Here is a 13,622-nt window from a genome sequence, read left to right as displayed (position 1 = left end):
GCAACGATGGGCATTTTGCCAATGTGCCAGGTAACTCAGCTGGCAGCTTGTTTCAAAGGCTGGCTCTGGCAAGTGGATGGCGACCTCTTCAGAAATACTTGTAGCTTCATACTAAATGTGTCCTAAATTCTCAGAAACGGTCTCAGGAAAATCCTCCCCTGAGGATAGGGCCTGGGATGTAAACTCTTAAGAAAGAATCTCCTTGGCAACATCCCCAGGGGAGGCCCAGAGGGTACCTACTTGGCGCTGGTGTGGCAGGTCCCGTTGCAGTTGTCCTTTGTGATCTCTGAAAAACACACACACACAAACAAAAAACCAAACTCAGACAATTGCTTTGCCAGCCCTCTTTTATTAAACCTCCCTCAAGACCTTTCAGTTAGTGCTTGGCACTAGGAAAAGATTTACTCTCCTGTTGTCAATGATACACATCATGTTTCCTATGTAAAAACTGCGGGACCATGCAGACTGAGTGCTTGTGCCTCCCCCAGTCTCATGTTGAGACTGATCCCCAGGGTGATGGTACGTGGAGGTGGGGTCCCTGGGAGATGATTAGGTCATGAGGATTAGTCCCTCATGAAAGAGCCCCCAGAGAGCTCCCTTGCCTCTCTTGCCACAACACGAGAAATGGCGGTCTGCAACCCAGGAGAGGGCCTTCATCAGGACCCGGCCGTGAACTTGAACTTCCAGCATCCAGAGCTGGGCGATATCAATGTCTGTTTATAAGCTGCCCCATCTCTGAGACTTCGCTGTAGCAGCCTGAACAGCCTGAGACATCTATGTTTCAGATAGTTCTCTCTGGCAGCAATGTGGAGTGTGGAGTGGAGGGAAATATTACAGGAGGCGACAAGTCATATGACAAGACTACTGGTGAGAGGAGGAGCAGGAGGGAGGGAGAAGACAAATGCAAAAAGATGTACTGGTATGTAGGAGATGCTCATTGCAGCATTGTTTATGATAGCAGAAAATTGGTTTTGAAAAAGCTTGGTACAATCGTATAATAGTATATCATAAGAGTTAAGAAAATAATGATATTTACTACATTTATTCACATGGGAAGATATCTATTATACACTGGGAAGTGAAAATGTAGACCACAAAACAGTGTGTAGAGTACGGCGCTATACACACAATTTCCGTGCCTAAAAGAATGTTGGAAAGATAATACAAAATGTCAATGATAGCTTTTTCCTGCCTTGGGAGTATGAGTAAGTTTTATTTTCTTCTTTCTGTTTTTCTTTATTTTATAAACATTTTGCTACAAGGAGGAATTACTTTTATTGCTCAAGGAAGAAATAAAGATGTCCCTCCCGTTTTGGAAAGAAAAAACAAACACGTAGCTGCTGAGAAGGGAGGCGGAGAAGGGATGGTAAGTAGGGAGGGGCCGGCACTTACCAAAGTCACATTTCACTCCTCGCCAGCCAACGTCGCATTCGCAGGAGCCGTCGCCCGCGGGCCCTTGGCTGCATCTCCCATGCACACAAGCGCACACTAGGTGAGAAACGCCCGCACATGCACATCGTCAGACCGCCGAGCTGTGCTCAGTAACTCACTGGCCACTTACTGCAAAGGCTCACGACAGTGCACTGCGCCTGCACCCGGTTTTAGAGAACCGCCGTCTTTAACGGAGGCTGCACGCACAGGAAGGGCAGGTAGAACTGAGCGGGCGAACAGGTGCATCAGGTCAGGCCTCAGCACGAACCACAATTTGGGGACTGCGGAGCATGTGGGGCAGCCACCCAAGCAGGGGGAGTGTCCTCAGCTGAGGTTATCTGAGGATCCAAGGTTATGGGGGGGGGGCCCTGGGGGTCCCTGAGAGTGGGCTTTAAAAGAAGCCCATTTGATATGGAGTTTATATAAACCTGGTGAGGCACTGCCCTCTTCAACACCATGGAAAGGCCGATCCCTTTGTCACACGGCAGCATCATGAGTCTCTTTGAGAACTGGATGAAGGCTAGGGATGCCCTCCCCAGGAAAAAGCACTCAGCCCATGAGGGTCACTATGGGTCCCAGGTTGGGAACTCCTGCACAAACCCAAGCAGACAATCTTCCACATACCATAGAAAAAAGCAGCACTGTGATGCCAATTCTATATTATATGGTCCAGTCATAATGAGGCAGCCACATATTGGTTTTGCCTTGCTTGGACCAGCTGATGATAAAACAGTGTTAGGCCAAATTTGTGTTTTCTAGTACAAGGGGAAAGAAGTGCTTTGTGTTCTCATCATGATTAGGAAACCTCTCCTCCCAAGTCAATCAAGTGTGTGACGCTGGGCACAAGAATGTCAGGGTCAGAGAATGCAGATGACTTGGTTCAAAGGGGCACATTTGTGTGTGTGTGAAAACAAATGAAAGCAAGTGGCTTCCTGAGGGTGAATCAACAGCGTGATCTTCATATAAAGACAACATCATCCAAGAGCAGAGCCTTGGAGTCAAGTACTGTGCATTCAAGTCTCAGTTCTGCCTCTTTCAGGTGTGACCTTGAAGGAAGTCATTCAACCTCTTTGCCTTAATATCCTCATCTGTGAAATGGGCATGGCCATACCTAAGTATATAAGGTTCCTGTGTGGATTAAATGAGAATGTGCACAAATCTGCCTTTCAAACTATCAAGCACTGTCCAAAACTGAGTGTGTGACTATGAAGACTGTGAGGATGGGGAGTGCCAATGAACAGATAGGGGTGGGGTGGGTTGGTAGGTCTAGGTTAGTGACTGAAAATGTTGGGGAACACTGGCCTATGCAAACTACACAACACAAAGGACCTTATAATCACAGGATCTGAGAGGTAGGATCCAGCCTGCCTGGGAGACAGCTGAAGTCCCGTCCTCTGGCATTTGGACCTGGAGGAGAGGGGTGCGCACCTTGGTCACAGTGGATGCCGTACTTGCCCTCCGTGCAGGTCTCGCAGGCTGTGCCGTTGAAGCCCTCTCCACACTCGCACACGCCCGTGCCGTTCATCCCATCCAGGCAGATGCCGTTTCCAAAGCAGACGTTCTCGGCTTTACCGGGGCAGGGCTGGCACTGGGGGCCGAAGAAGCCCGCACAGCATTCTCTGGTCTGAAATGAGAGACCGAGGCTGGGTCTCCACGTCCATCTCCTGGTTTTGTCCAGCGACAGTGCAGAATCCCGTGGTCGGGCTGGCTGAGTGTCCTGAGCTTGGACCCCACCACGAGGGGTTGCAGGAGCCCCTGAGAACTAGGGAGCTTAAGACATTTCCAGGGGTGCCAGGAACAGACAGAGACCTCTGCCAAGAAGGGAGGAAAGAGGGAAAGGAAACGGGCATAAGAGAAGAGGAAGGAGCAAAGTGAGAGAGAAGGAGGGCAGCAGGGACTAAGTAAAGAATAATGTTGCCTGGCCGGTGTGGCTCAGTGGTTGAATGTCAACCTATGAACCAGGAGGTCATGGGTTGGGTTCGATTCCCGGTCAGGGCAGTTGACCCTCCAGTGTGGGGAGTGCAGGATTCAGCCGATCAAAGACTCTCTCTCATCATTGATGGTTATATCTCTCTCTCCCTCCCACTTCCTCTCTGAAATCAATAAAAATGTATTTAAAAAATAAAGAAAAATATAACATGATTAAATTTCCCAATGCTACCACTATAATTAGAAGAATGGTTAAACCGTGATACTCACAATGACAGTTTTCACACATTTTGGCTGGCACCCAATGAACACAGATCGCTTGCCCATGAAATAAATGGTATAGAGACATTTCCTTGTCTCGCTGCCCTATGAAATAGCAATGATTATATCAGCATGTTAGTTAGGAAAATGTTTTCCAGCCTTTGAAAGAAGAAGGTGGGTGACACGTGGCTGTCTCTGTGACTGAAATGCTCTGGGAAGGGACAGGATGGGTGCTCAGAGCTGCTTCACAAGAAAGAAGGCACTCAAACAATGTTGGCTGCCACAACACCAGGTGGCAAAACCCAAGGAGTTACACTGCTGGGTAGTACTCTGTGAAAAGAACTAACGCAAGCTAGCAAGAATCATAGAGTAAGCCAGACAAAAATGTCCTACCAGCACTACACATCGGTTGATCTGAGCCTTGATTTCTATCTACTTATTGATTTCTATGCTTCCTTGGTCTGAGAATGGATTCAGGCTTCTTACTAAGAGCTATCATACACAAAGATTACATTAAGACTCAAGTGAGAGAATCAGCATTGTGTCCGTTATAAATGATTATTATCGTGCCCTGGAAGGTGCATGGGTGTCCATTCTTTCTAATGGTTGGAGCATGATCAAAATTCGCTTTTACGCCCTAACTGGTTTGGCTCAGTGGATAGAGCGTCGGCCTGCGGACTGAAGGGTCCCAGGTTCGATTCTGGTCAAGGACATGTACCTTGGTTGCGGGCACATCCCCAGGAGGGGGTGTGCAAGAGGCAGCTGATCGATGTTTCTCTCTCATTGATGTTTCTAATTTTCTATCCCTCTCCCTTCCTCTCTGTAAAAATAAATAAATAAATAAATAAATAAATAATAAATAAATAAAATTCGTTTTACAATAAAGAGCTATGAGAAACACAGGTTGGTAGTTGATTCAAAGACAGGCCTATTTCCCCCAAGTTCGCCATCTGTTTCTTAGAGAAAATTAGTTGTATCTGCAACTGTAAAGGGAACTCTGGCAGGGGGAGCTCATCTGGGCTGGATTTGGTTTTGGATACGGAAGCTGCCTTCACGGATAAGCTGTCTTGCTCCTGGCCTCCTCTGGCTCCCGGAATACATACTAGTAGAAAGTGAGAAATCTCTCTCTCTGCGTTGTGCGTTGGTTGAGATGAACCACTGTCTCTATTTATTTATTAATTAAAATTTGGACTCAAGGCTTTAGAAAGATGCATACAGCAATGAAGGAATGAAGGAAGTGAACAATGGAGGATGCTTGGGAGTCATGTTCTAATTTGGATCTTGCTGGGATCAGAAACGACTTTATCAGAGCAGAAAAAGTACTCACTAGCGGTTTACTTCCAAGTGGGCAGATGGGTTGCTGGGGACACTTCCCACACTTTCCCTTGACAGAACACAGAGGCAAAGAGAACAGTTCATGGTTATTGCTTTTAGTGCAAAACGAGGCTGCAAATATTTCCCAGACCTAAGAGCTGAGGGTTTTAGGATATAGAATTGAAAATCTATAAAGATATGATATGAGGGAAACTCCTCTGGTCAACCTCTTTAATATTCTCAGAGACAAGCACTTGAACTACTTCAGGTCTTGGATATTTGATCATCACTTTTCCCCACCATATTCTTCTGATGCTAATAACCCTTTAAGGTGTGGAGATCTTATCTCATTTGGATCCGAATTTCTTTAACAACAACCCTCACTTATTGGTAACCCATGGTTTAGTGAATTGGGCCAGATTCCGTGCCCAGCCTTGGGAGTCCAGGTGAGGGGCCAGGGTGGAGACAATATAAAGGCGATTATGAAACAACGGGCAAAACTTAAGAATGACAGACTCCTAAGTGTGACATGTTCCTAAAACAAGAGGAGGTCAATGTGCCCAGCTCTCGCTCAGCCCCCACCGGAGAGTACAGTGTGCAGTCCGGGCTCTGGGGCCACACTGCCTGGATTTGAACATCTTCTCTGCCACCTGTTATTTCTGTGAACCTGGTGCATGACTTAGCCTCTCTGTGACTCATTTTCCCCATCAGTAAAACGGCGACAGCAATAGCACCTACTCTGTAGGGTGCTGTGCGAATTCTGTGGGTTAATACATGTAAAATGTTTAGAGCAGGGCCTGGCACATAAGTGCCCAATAAATGTCAGCAGCTGTTACTATTATTGAAAGATGCTACACCATCCAATGGACTGGAGTGAGAAGTCTCCAATACTGAAATAATCCACTTCCATATTTTCTCTCTTTGTAGACCAGGTCTGGCCAGTACCTGCCAAGTACCACAGTCTCTTCCCTGTGCCTATGGCAGGCATGACACATTTTCCCCTTGAGGAAGGCCATGGCTTCAAAATCCTGCTCAACACAACCCTCCAGGTAACCTCTCCCAGGCATCCAAGGTACAACTCACTGCACTAGATTGTGAGCCCATCGAGGGCAGAGGTCATGACTTACTAATCTTTGTAGAACCGCAGCTGAGTACGTTCCTATGTACATCAGAGAGGCTCACCCAGTGTGTTTTGAACTGAACTGAGATATCCTAATAGACGAATCTTATGCTTAAAAACCCCCCACAACACTCTTTAGCTGCATCGTTAGCCTTGCATATAACTTACTCGTAAAATAGTGGTGTCGTTATTATCACATCGATTCTTCTGAATTTCCAGAACTTTCCCCAAGCCATGGATCACTCCCTTGTCAGTGGCTACATTGGTGTAGTTTATTGGAGCATCATTTACATAGAGCTGTGAACAAGAGGGTCAAATGTAAATTTCTTATTGTAGTGACTTTAAGGGGAGTAAGGGAGATGGGGATTGGAGGATATTAATTTGACATCAGCTTAAAAGGTATTCCAATATTCACCCCAAAGGCAGCACGCTGGAGTGGGAAGAGCTGTGGCCTAGGAGTCTGAGAAGAGTCCTGCATCTGGTCACCGAGCCGTGTGACCTTGGGCCAGTTGCGTTTCCTCTCTGAATCTCAATGTTCTATTTTGTAAAAAGCATCATTTCCCAGTGTGTGGAGACTGCTCAGAGGTCAGCATTACCCAGTGTTTCCCTTGGGGTTTCTTTGGAGTTTATGGAATGTTTGCATACATCTTTGCCTAGTGTGTTCATAAGCATCCAAACATGGGTACTAAGTCAGTACCTATATGTTGCCAACTCAAATTCAACTTGAGCTTGAAATTTGTTTTCTTCTGATTTTTTTAAAGGAGAGGATCTCTTAATGATTGATTAACAAAAATAAGTGAATCTATTAATTCATTCATTAAAATAAGTAATATAATTGGAAACAAATGGTTCTTTGAAAAATTGGGGTGGTGTGTGTATGTGTCTGTGTGTGTGTAGATGTGGTAGATCTGAGGTTGGGAAAAGGGGGAATTCTTTATTGTATTAAGCAAATGTCAAGTTCATATCCAATAAGAGCTTACAAATGCTTAATAACATCGCCCAAACTCCTCGTAGCAGCAATATTAAAATGACTACGAAGTGCTTACATTTGAACTTCCACTGACTCATAATTTTCATTGTGAGATATCCAGGGAATTTTGTGTTACATTCAAATTTTGATTTGGACACAACTTTACTCATGTAGAGAACATTTTTCTGCATCTACATTGTCCTAAGAGAAAGTGAGTTACCAATAAAAGTAAAATCTTGATTATAAGATAGAACCAGTTGTTTATTGTGAGATAAAACCTCTGTTTTAAGATCTGAATAAATGGGAAATAAACATGACATAATTGAAATTGATTCAATTAATGGTGCTAGAAGTCATTCTACACAATGAAGTAAAAGATGAAATAAAAAAGTAGGTTCTTTAATTATAAAAATTGTTTTTCCTGAAAAAAATAAGAAAATGTATTTAAAAGGATCTCCTCAAAGTTATTACACAATAGGCGAGATGTTTGTAGGAGTCAGAGGAAAATATTTGAAGATCGATTATTCCCTAAGTAATAATGAGTCAGAAAAATTCTCTATACCCAAGCAGATTAAAAAATATGTACACAAAATTCACTTGTGATTCAATGATGATACCTCTGAGAAGATTGTTTGTAAGACTGCCCTTTTTAAAGAGAAGCAAATAATACTATTGATTGACCCCTTTCACCTCTGACTCCTCCAGGCTTCACCACACTGTTGTCTATGTCCATGGGCTATGCATATTATTCACTTTTCAATGTCAAATCAACAGTATCATAGCATCAGGAGTTCTGCCATTTTGATATTTTAAAATAGCTCGGCATCTTGGAGTTTTAGAAATGTGTTGTAATCACAATTTGACACCATCAGTAAGGTTTCCCATTGCTTTTTCCAGTTTACACAGGCCCTGGAATACCTCTGTGGAGCTTGGCCAATGATTAACCTTCATTTTAATTTAGTGCTTAATAAAATAAATTGTCATAACAATTTTGTTTTTTTATTTTTTTCTCATGAGAGTCTGTACTTGAGTAACATTGTGAGTTTCTTGTTGACTTTTCTTACTTTGGTACTTGATTGATCTTACTTGATGTTTGAAATATGTGAATGAGATTTTTATACTTGAAATATATTAGTTAGTCTCACTAATTCTTTTTTAAAATGAATTCTAAACACTTAAATATTTAGGAGTTGTGTGAGATAAATACTGAAATACCGGTGTGGAGGTCAATTAGTCCTAGGACCACAGTCTCTATAGTCAAACAATGATAATGTTAACTCATCTGGCTCCTGGATCCTGCTTATGTCATTAGGCTCCTTATGTCCAGGAGCCAGTGCCACCTGCTGGGAGTTAGGTTTTTCTGGCAGGTTCCCTTCTACCTGGGAGATTGCCTGGGGAGTGTCTGCTGGGTTTGATAGGAGTCAGTACTGCAGGGCACCTGTGACTGCTGGGATTCCAGGACCATGATTAGTCAGCCACACTGGTTATCTGAAGGCTGGGGGCAGGCACAGTGAGTGGGAGCCTGACAGTCTGGCATAGTCATTCCTTTATGGGGAAACACAGACCAATGCCTTTTGTTGATAAGGTTTAGGAAGCTCTGTGAGTGCCCTAGCCAGTTTGGCTGAATGGATAGAGCGTTGGCCTGTGGACTGGCCTAGGTTCAATTCTGGTCTAGGGCACCTGCCTGGCTTGCAGGCTTGATCCCCAGTGGGAGGTGTACAGAAGGAAGCTAATCATTTTTTCTCTCTCATCATTGATGTTTCTCTCCCTCTCTTTCCCTCTCCAGTCCTCTCTGAAATCAATCTTTTTAAAAAAGGAAGCCCTGGTGAGTCCAGTATGGAAGGGATGACAGGTGACAGGAGCTAAGACACCCACTCCAGGGTCTGGAGGGAAAGGCCCTCACCTGGTCGTTGCGGAGAAAGAAGCCGAGGAGGTAGGAGAAGCCCAGCATGGATTCCCGGTGCATGCCGTTGTGCAGGTCATTCTTCAGCAGTTTCTCCTCCAAGACCACGTGGTACCTGAGAATGTCTTCCGCCTGGTCAACAACAGAATTGCAATAGGCCAGACAGTCCCCAGTCACTTACCACGTCGTCTACGCCAATGTGTCGGGCACTGTGGGCATTGCAGGGGCAACAGCTTGTTGAACCGGAGGTTTTGACCCAGGCAACAGGGCACAATAGACATTAAATATTAAATCTGAGACAGATTGCCTTGGAGAAAGTGCAAGTTTTCCACCTGCGATGCTCAACAACTCATCAGGTGATTCTAAAACCCAGAATGAGGGTATGGAAGGTTGGGAGAGGATTTTAAAGATGATTTTTTTTTTTAAAGAACTGCTGGGAAGAGAGGGTCTCCACCCCCCAACCTACCTTTCACGTCAGGGGTCATGAGAGGAAGTCTGATGGGATGTTTTAAAGAGCTTTATCTGCTCAGCTGTCAGGGCTCAGTGGTTGAGTATTGACCTCTTAATCAGGAGGTCATGGTTTGATTCCCAGTCAGGGCACATGCCCTGGTTGCAGGCTCGATCCCCAGTGTGGGGTGTGCAGGAGGCAGCCGATCAATGATTCTGTCTCATCATTGATGTTTCTCTCTCTCTCTCTCTCTCTCTGAAATAAATCCTATCTAATAAAAGAGAATCATGGTAATTAGCGTACATCCGCTACCCTTCCCATTGGCTAATCAGCGAGATATGCAAATTAACTGCCAGCAAAGATGGTGGCCGGCAGACAGGCAGCTTGAAGCGAACATGAGGCTTGCTTGCTTCGGTGACGGAGAAAACCAACGTTCCCCGCCTGCCTTGCTGGCCTCTGAGCTTGCAGTTTGAAACATTGTTACAAATATAGAAGCTAAACAAAACCCCAAAAACCTGCTTTCAGCCAGTCGGGATCTCAGAGCTGGAGTTGCTACAGTGTTTCAATTATAGAACCCAAACAAACCAGATACCTGCTTTCAGCAGCAGAGGCCTCAGAGCTGGAGCCAGAGCTAAAGCTGGCCCAGAATAAAAAAAATGAAAAAAAGGAGCAGTTGGGAGCTTCAGTCACCCATCAGCCTGAAAACAGCCCTCAGCCCCTCATCCAGACTGGCCAGGCACCCCAGTGGGGACACCCGCCCTGATCCAGGACACCCTTCAGGGCAAACCAGCCGGCCCCCACCCATGCACCAGGCCTCTATCCTATATAGTAAAAGGGTAATATGCCTCCCAGCACCGGGATCAGCGGAGCTGAGAGGCCTCCCGGCACCGGGATCAGTGTGACAGGGGGCAGCGCCCAAACCCCCTGATCAGCCCTGCTCTGTGCCTGATAGGGGGGAGCTCTCCAACCCCTTGATCGCCCTGCGGCTCTGTGTGTGACAGGGTGTGGCGCCCCAACTGCCCCCTCCCCCCCAAGGGCCCTGCTCTGTGTGTGACCGGGTAGAGCCATAACCTCCCATTGGCCCTGCCCTGAGTGTGACAGTGGCGGCGCCCCAACCCCCTGATTGGCCCTGCTCTGTGGGTGATAGAGGGCGGCGCCCCAAGCCCCTGATCCACCCTGCTCTGTGCGTGACAGGGGGTGGCGCCGCAACCTCCCCATCGACCCTGCATTGAGTGTGACAGGGGGCAGTGCCCCAACCCCCCAATTGGCCCTACCCTGAGCGTGACTGAGGGTGGCATTGCAACCTCTCAATCCGCCCTGCTCTGTGCACGACAGGGGGCGGCGCCCCAACTCCCCAATCGGCCCTGCTCTGAGCCCGACCAGGGGCTGCACCTAGGGATTGGGCCTGCCCTCTGCCACCTGGGAGCAGGCCTAAGCCAGCAGGTCGTTATCTCCCGAGGGGTCCCAGACTGCGAGAGGGCACAGGCCGGGCTGAGGAAACCCCCTCCCCCCTGAGTGCACAAATTTTTGTGCACCGGGCCTCTAGTAGAAATATATTTAAAAAAATGAAAGAGCTTGATCTGTGTCCCCTGCAGAGAGAGTGGCCTGTCACTGGAGTCTCACTCAGGCCTGAGCAATTGCCTGTCAGGGACTGTTGGCAGCTGGCTGATCCCGTGGAGTGAGGAAGTGTCCCTGCACTGGGCCCCCTATATTCCCGGTACTGGCTTGGGACACGTGAACACTTGTGTCCTGTGGACATACATCCAGGTCCTGGGGCCCAAATGTGTGCTTCCAGGGGTGGAAACTAAGTACAGCAAGTGGGCAGCTCCGCATGCATATGGGGGAGGAGTGTATCAGCGTCTCCTCAGGACTTTCTATTAAGTATCTGGCTATGGAAAGGGAGTTTATCAAATGTCGAGCGTCTGAATTTCCAGAAACTGATTTCCCTGCTTCTCGTTCCCAATACCTACTAGAGTGGTGACCTTCTTTTGCCGGATGTAATTCTCAATGGCGTCGTTGTTTGGAGCAAACACTGTGTAAGCATCGGCAGCCTCGATTGCGTTCACCAGGTTATATTGCTGTGATGGAAAGAGACAGGCGTGCGTGAGGGATTTCTGTTCCCTGGTCACCTGAGCAAGGGAGTCATGTGGAGAATGTGGTACTTGCAATGAGGTAGCCCCGGAAGATGGAGTAGTCAGGCATCTGGTCCAGCCGGGTGAGCAGGTTTGGTAAGGAGCCAGTTAGACCTCTTTGGGGAACCAGAACCTGAGAAAGGAAGCCCCAGAATTCTGTTAGCAGGTGCTGGCATGATTTGCTACGCTGTGACACATGCGTTCATGCCACATACATTTGCCATTGTCAGGGCTACTACCAGTCCTGAGAGTGCCTCTGCAGATTAAAAAAAAAAGGCCAAGGTTCTGTGTGCCTTGTGAGATGTTCCCATAAGTAAGAAATATGCTCTATGTGGCCACACTTTGTATAGGGCCCACTGTAGAACAGGGGCTGAGTAGATAGTAACTGAGTCTGATTGAATGAGTAGAGCCTCTAAGTAGTTTTAAAAGAAAAGTAATGAAGCAAAATACAGGCTACTTTTATGTTAAGGCTAAGTATTTACCCCCTGCCCCCTCCCCCCCTCAAAAAATAAAAAAAAAAGAGAAATACTGTCCAGGACGGTAAATGAGAGAAGAGAAGCTGCCTGGGCGGGAGGAGGGACTTGTACCTTGTTGATGATGTGTATCACTCCGTTTGTGGCTGCATTGTCACCATCAACAATGGACGCCCCTTCAATTGTGATGTTCTGCAAATGCAAACCACAGTGGGAAGGTGAGTCTCCTTTGCGTACACCTAGGGATCGACGTTATTTCTGCTGTTTTCCACTTTCTGAGAATCAGTGACCTTCAACCTTTTGGATCATGACCCACAGTTAGAAACACCTTTAAATTGTGCTCCATTAGATGTCACACACACACACACACACACACACACACACACACACACACACACTCAATCAGAATGAAATAGTATTTTCCTCTACTATGTGGGAGGCAGCTGGGCATTGATTTTTACTCTACTCCATTCTATTTCATTAAAAAAGTGTTGGCTGCCCAGCCGGTGTGACTCAGGGTTGACCATCAACCTATGAAATAGGAGGTCAGGGTACGATTCCCAGTCAGGGCACATGCCTGGGTTGTGGGCTCCATCCCCAGCGTAGGGCATTCAGGAGGCAGCTGATCCATGATTCTCTCTCATTATTGATGTTTCTATCTCTTTCTCCTTCTCTGAAATCAAGAAAAAAATATTTTTTAAAAGTTCTGGCTGAGAACACTAAAGTGACCTTGCTATTTGAAAAACACTGTAGACCAGTGATGGCAAACCTATGACACGCATGTCACCTCTGAACTCATTTTTTTGGTTGATTTTTCTTTGTTAAATGGCATTCAAATATCTAAAATAAATATCAAAAATATAAATCTTTGTTTTACTATGATTGCAAATATCAAAAAATTTCTATATGTGACACGGCACCAGAGTTAAGTTAGGGTTTTTCAAAATGCTGACACACCGAGCTCAAAAGGTTTGCCATCACTGCTGTAGACAATGTTGTGGGTTGAATTGTCTTCCCTCCCTCCCCCAAAATTCATAAGTTGGAGTCGTAACCCCCAGTACGTCAGAATATGACCTTATTTGGAGCTAAGATCTTTACAGAGATAATTGGGTTAAAAAAAACAAGGTCATTAGAATGGACCCTAATCTAACATAGCTGGTGTCCTTATAAAAAGAGGGGATTTGAATGTAGCGATGCGGGGGATGCCATGTGAACACGAGGACAGTCATCTACCTGACAGCCTGGAGCAGCTCCTTCCCCAGCTCTCAGAAGGAGTCAGTTCTCCCCTCCCCTTGATCTTGGACTTCTAGCCTCCAGAAATGTGAGACAAAACATTTCCATTGCTTGAGCCACCCAGTCTGTTGTAGCAGCTCTAGCAAACTCATACAGACAGCAACTGACTTTCCTGGTCAGCATCCAGCTGTTTTTCAAGAAGAATAATTACAAGGGGAATGGGGTTAAGTAAAAACTAATCTAGCCACCCATGTGGCCACCAACCAACCATGACAACGGGGCCCCACCCTCTCTGGTTTCTCTGTGTCCTCTCCTCATCTCCACCATCACCCTTCATGTGAAATTCCTCCTGGGCACTTTGGGTACAGAGGGGACTGGTGTCACCCTGAGCACCCCCAAAGTCACATT

General features: G+C 46.3%; 1 protein-coding gene across 1 annotated transcript in view; it reads right to left on the bottom strand.

Annotated features, from left to right (window-relative positions):
* STAB2 (stabilin 2) overlaps positions 1 to 13,622 on the bottom strand; it is a 125,977-nt gene that overhangs the window by 47,759 nt on the left and 64,596 nt on the right. Inside the window, exons 31-40 of the mRNA XM_036301187.1 lie at positions 12,096 to 12,173; positions 11,543 to 11,641; positions 11,347 to 11,454; positions 8,929 to 9,060; positions 6,224 to 6,352; positions 4,949 to 5,005; positions 3,631 to 3,726; positions 2,860 to 3,055; positions 1,393 to 1,488; positions 241 to 286 (exon numbers count right to left, since the gene is read on the bottom strand). Coding sequence (XP_036157080.1) covers positions 241 to 286; positions 1,393 to 1,488; positions 2,860 to 3,055; positions 3,631 to 3,726; positions 4,949 to 5,005; positions 6,224 to 6,352; positions 8,929 to 9,060; positions 11,347 to 11,454; positions 11,543 to 11,641; positions 12,096 to 12,173 — 1,037 coding nt within the window. The remainder of the gene's footprint in view (positions 1 to 240; positions 287 to 1,392; positions 1,489 to 2,859; positions 3,056 to 3,630; positions 3,727 to 4,948; positions 5,006 to 6,223; positions 6,353 to 8,928; positions 9,061 to 11,346; positions 11,455 to 11,542; positions 11,642 to 12,095; positions 12,174 to 13,622) is intronic.

Source organism: Myotis myotis, unplaced genomic scaffold (genome assembly GCF_014108235.1).
Source record: "Myotis myotis isolate mMyoMyo1 unplaced genomic scaffold, mMyoMyo1.p scaffold_m19_p_3, whole genome shotgun sequence".
Taxonomy (NCBI): Eukaryota; Metazoa; Chordata; class Mammalia; order Chiroptera; family Vespertilionidae; genus Myotis; species Myotis myotis.
The sequence above is the reverse complement of the archived record's forward strand: the minus strand, read 5'-3'. Positions and strand labels throughout refer to the sequence as shown.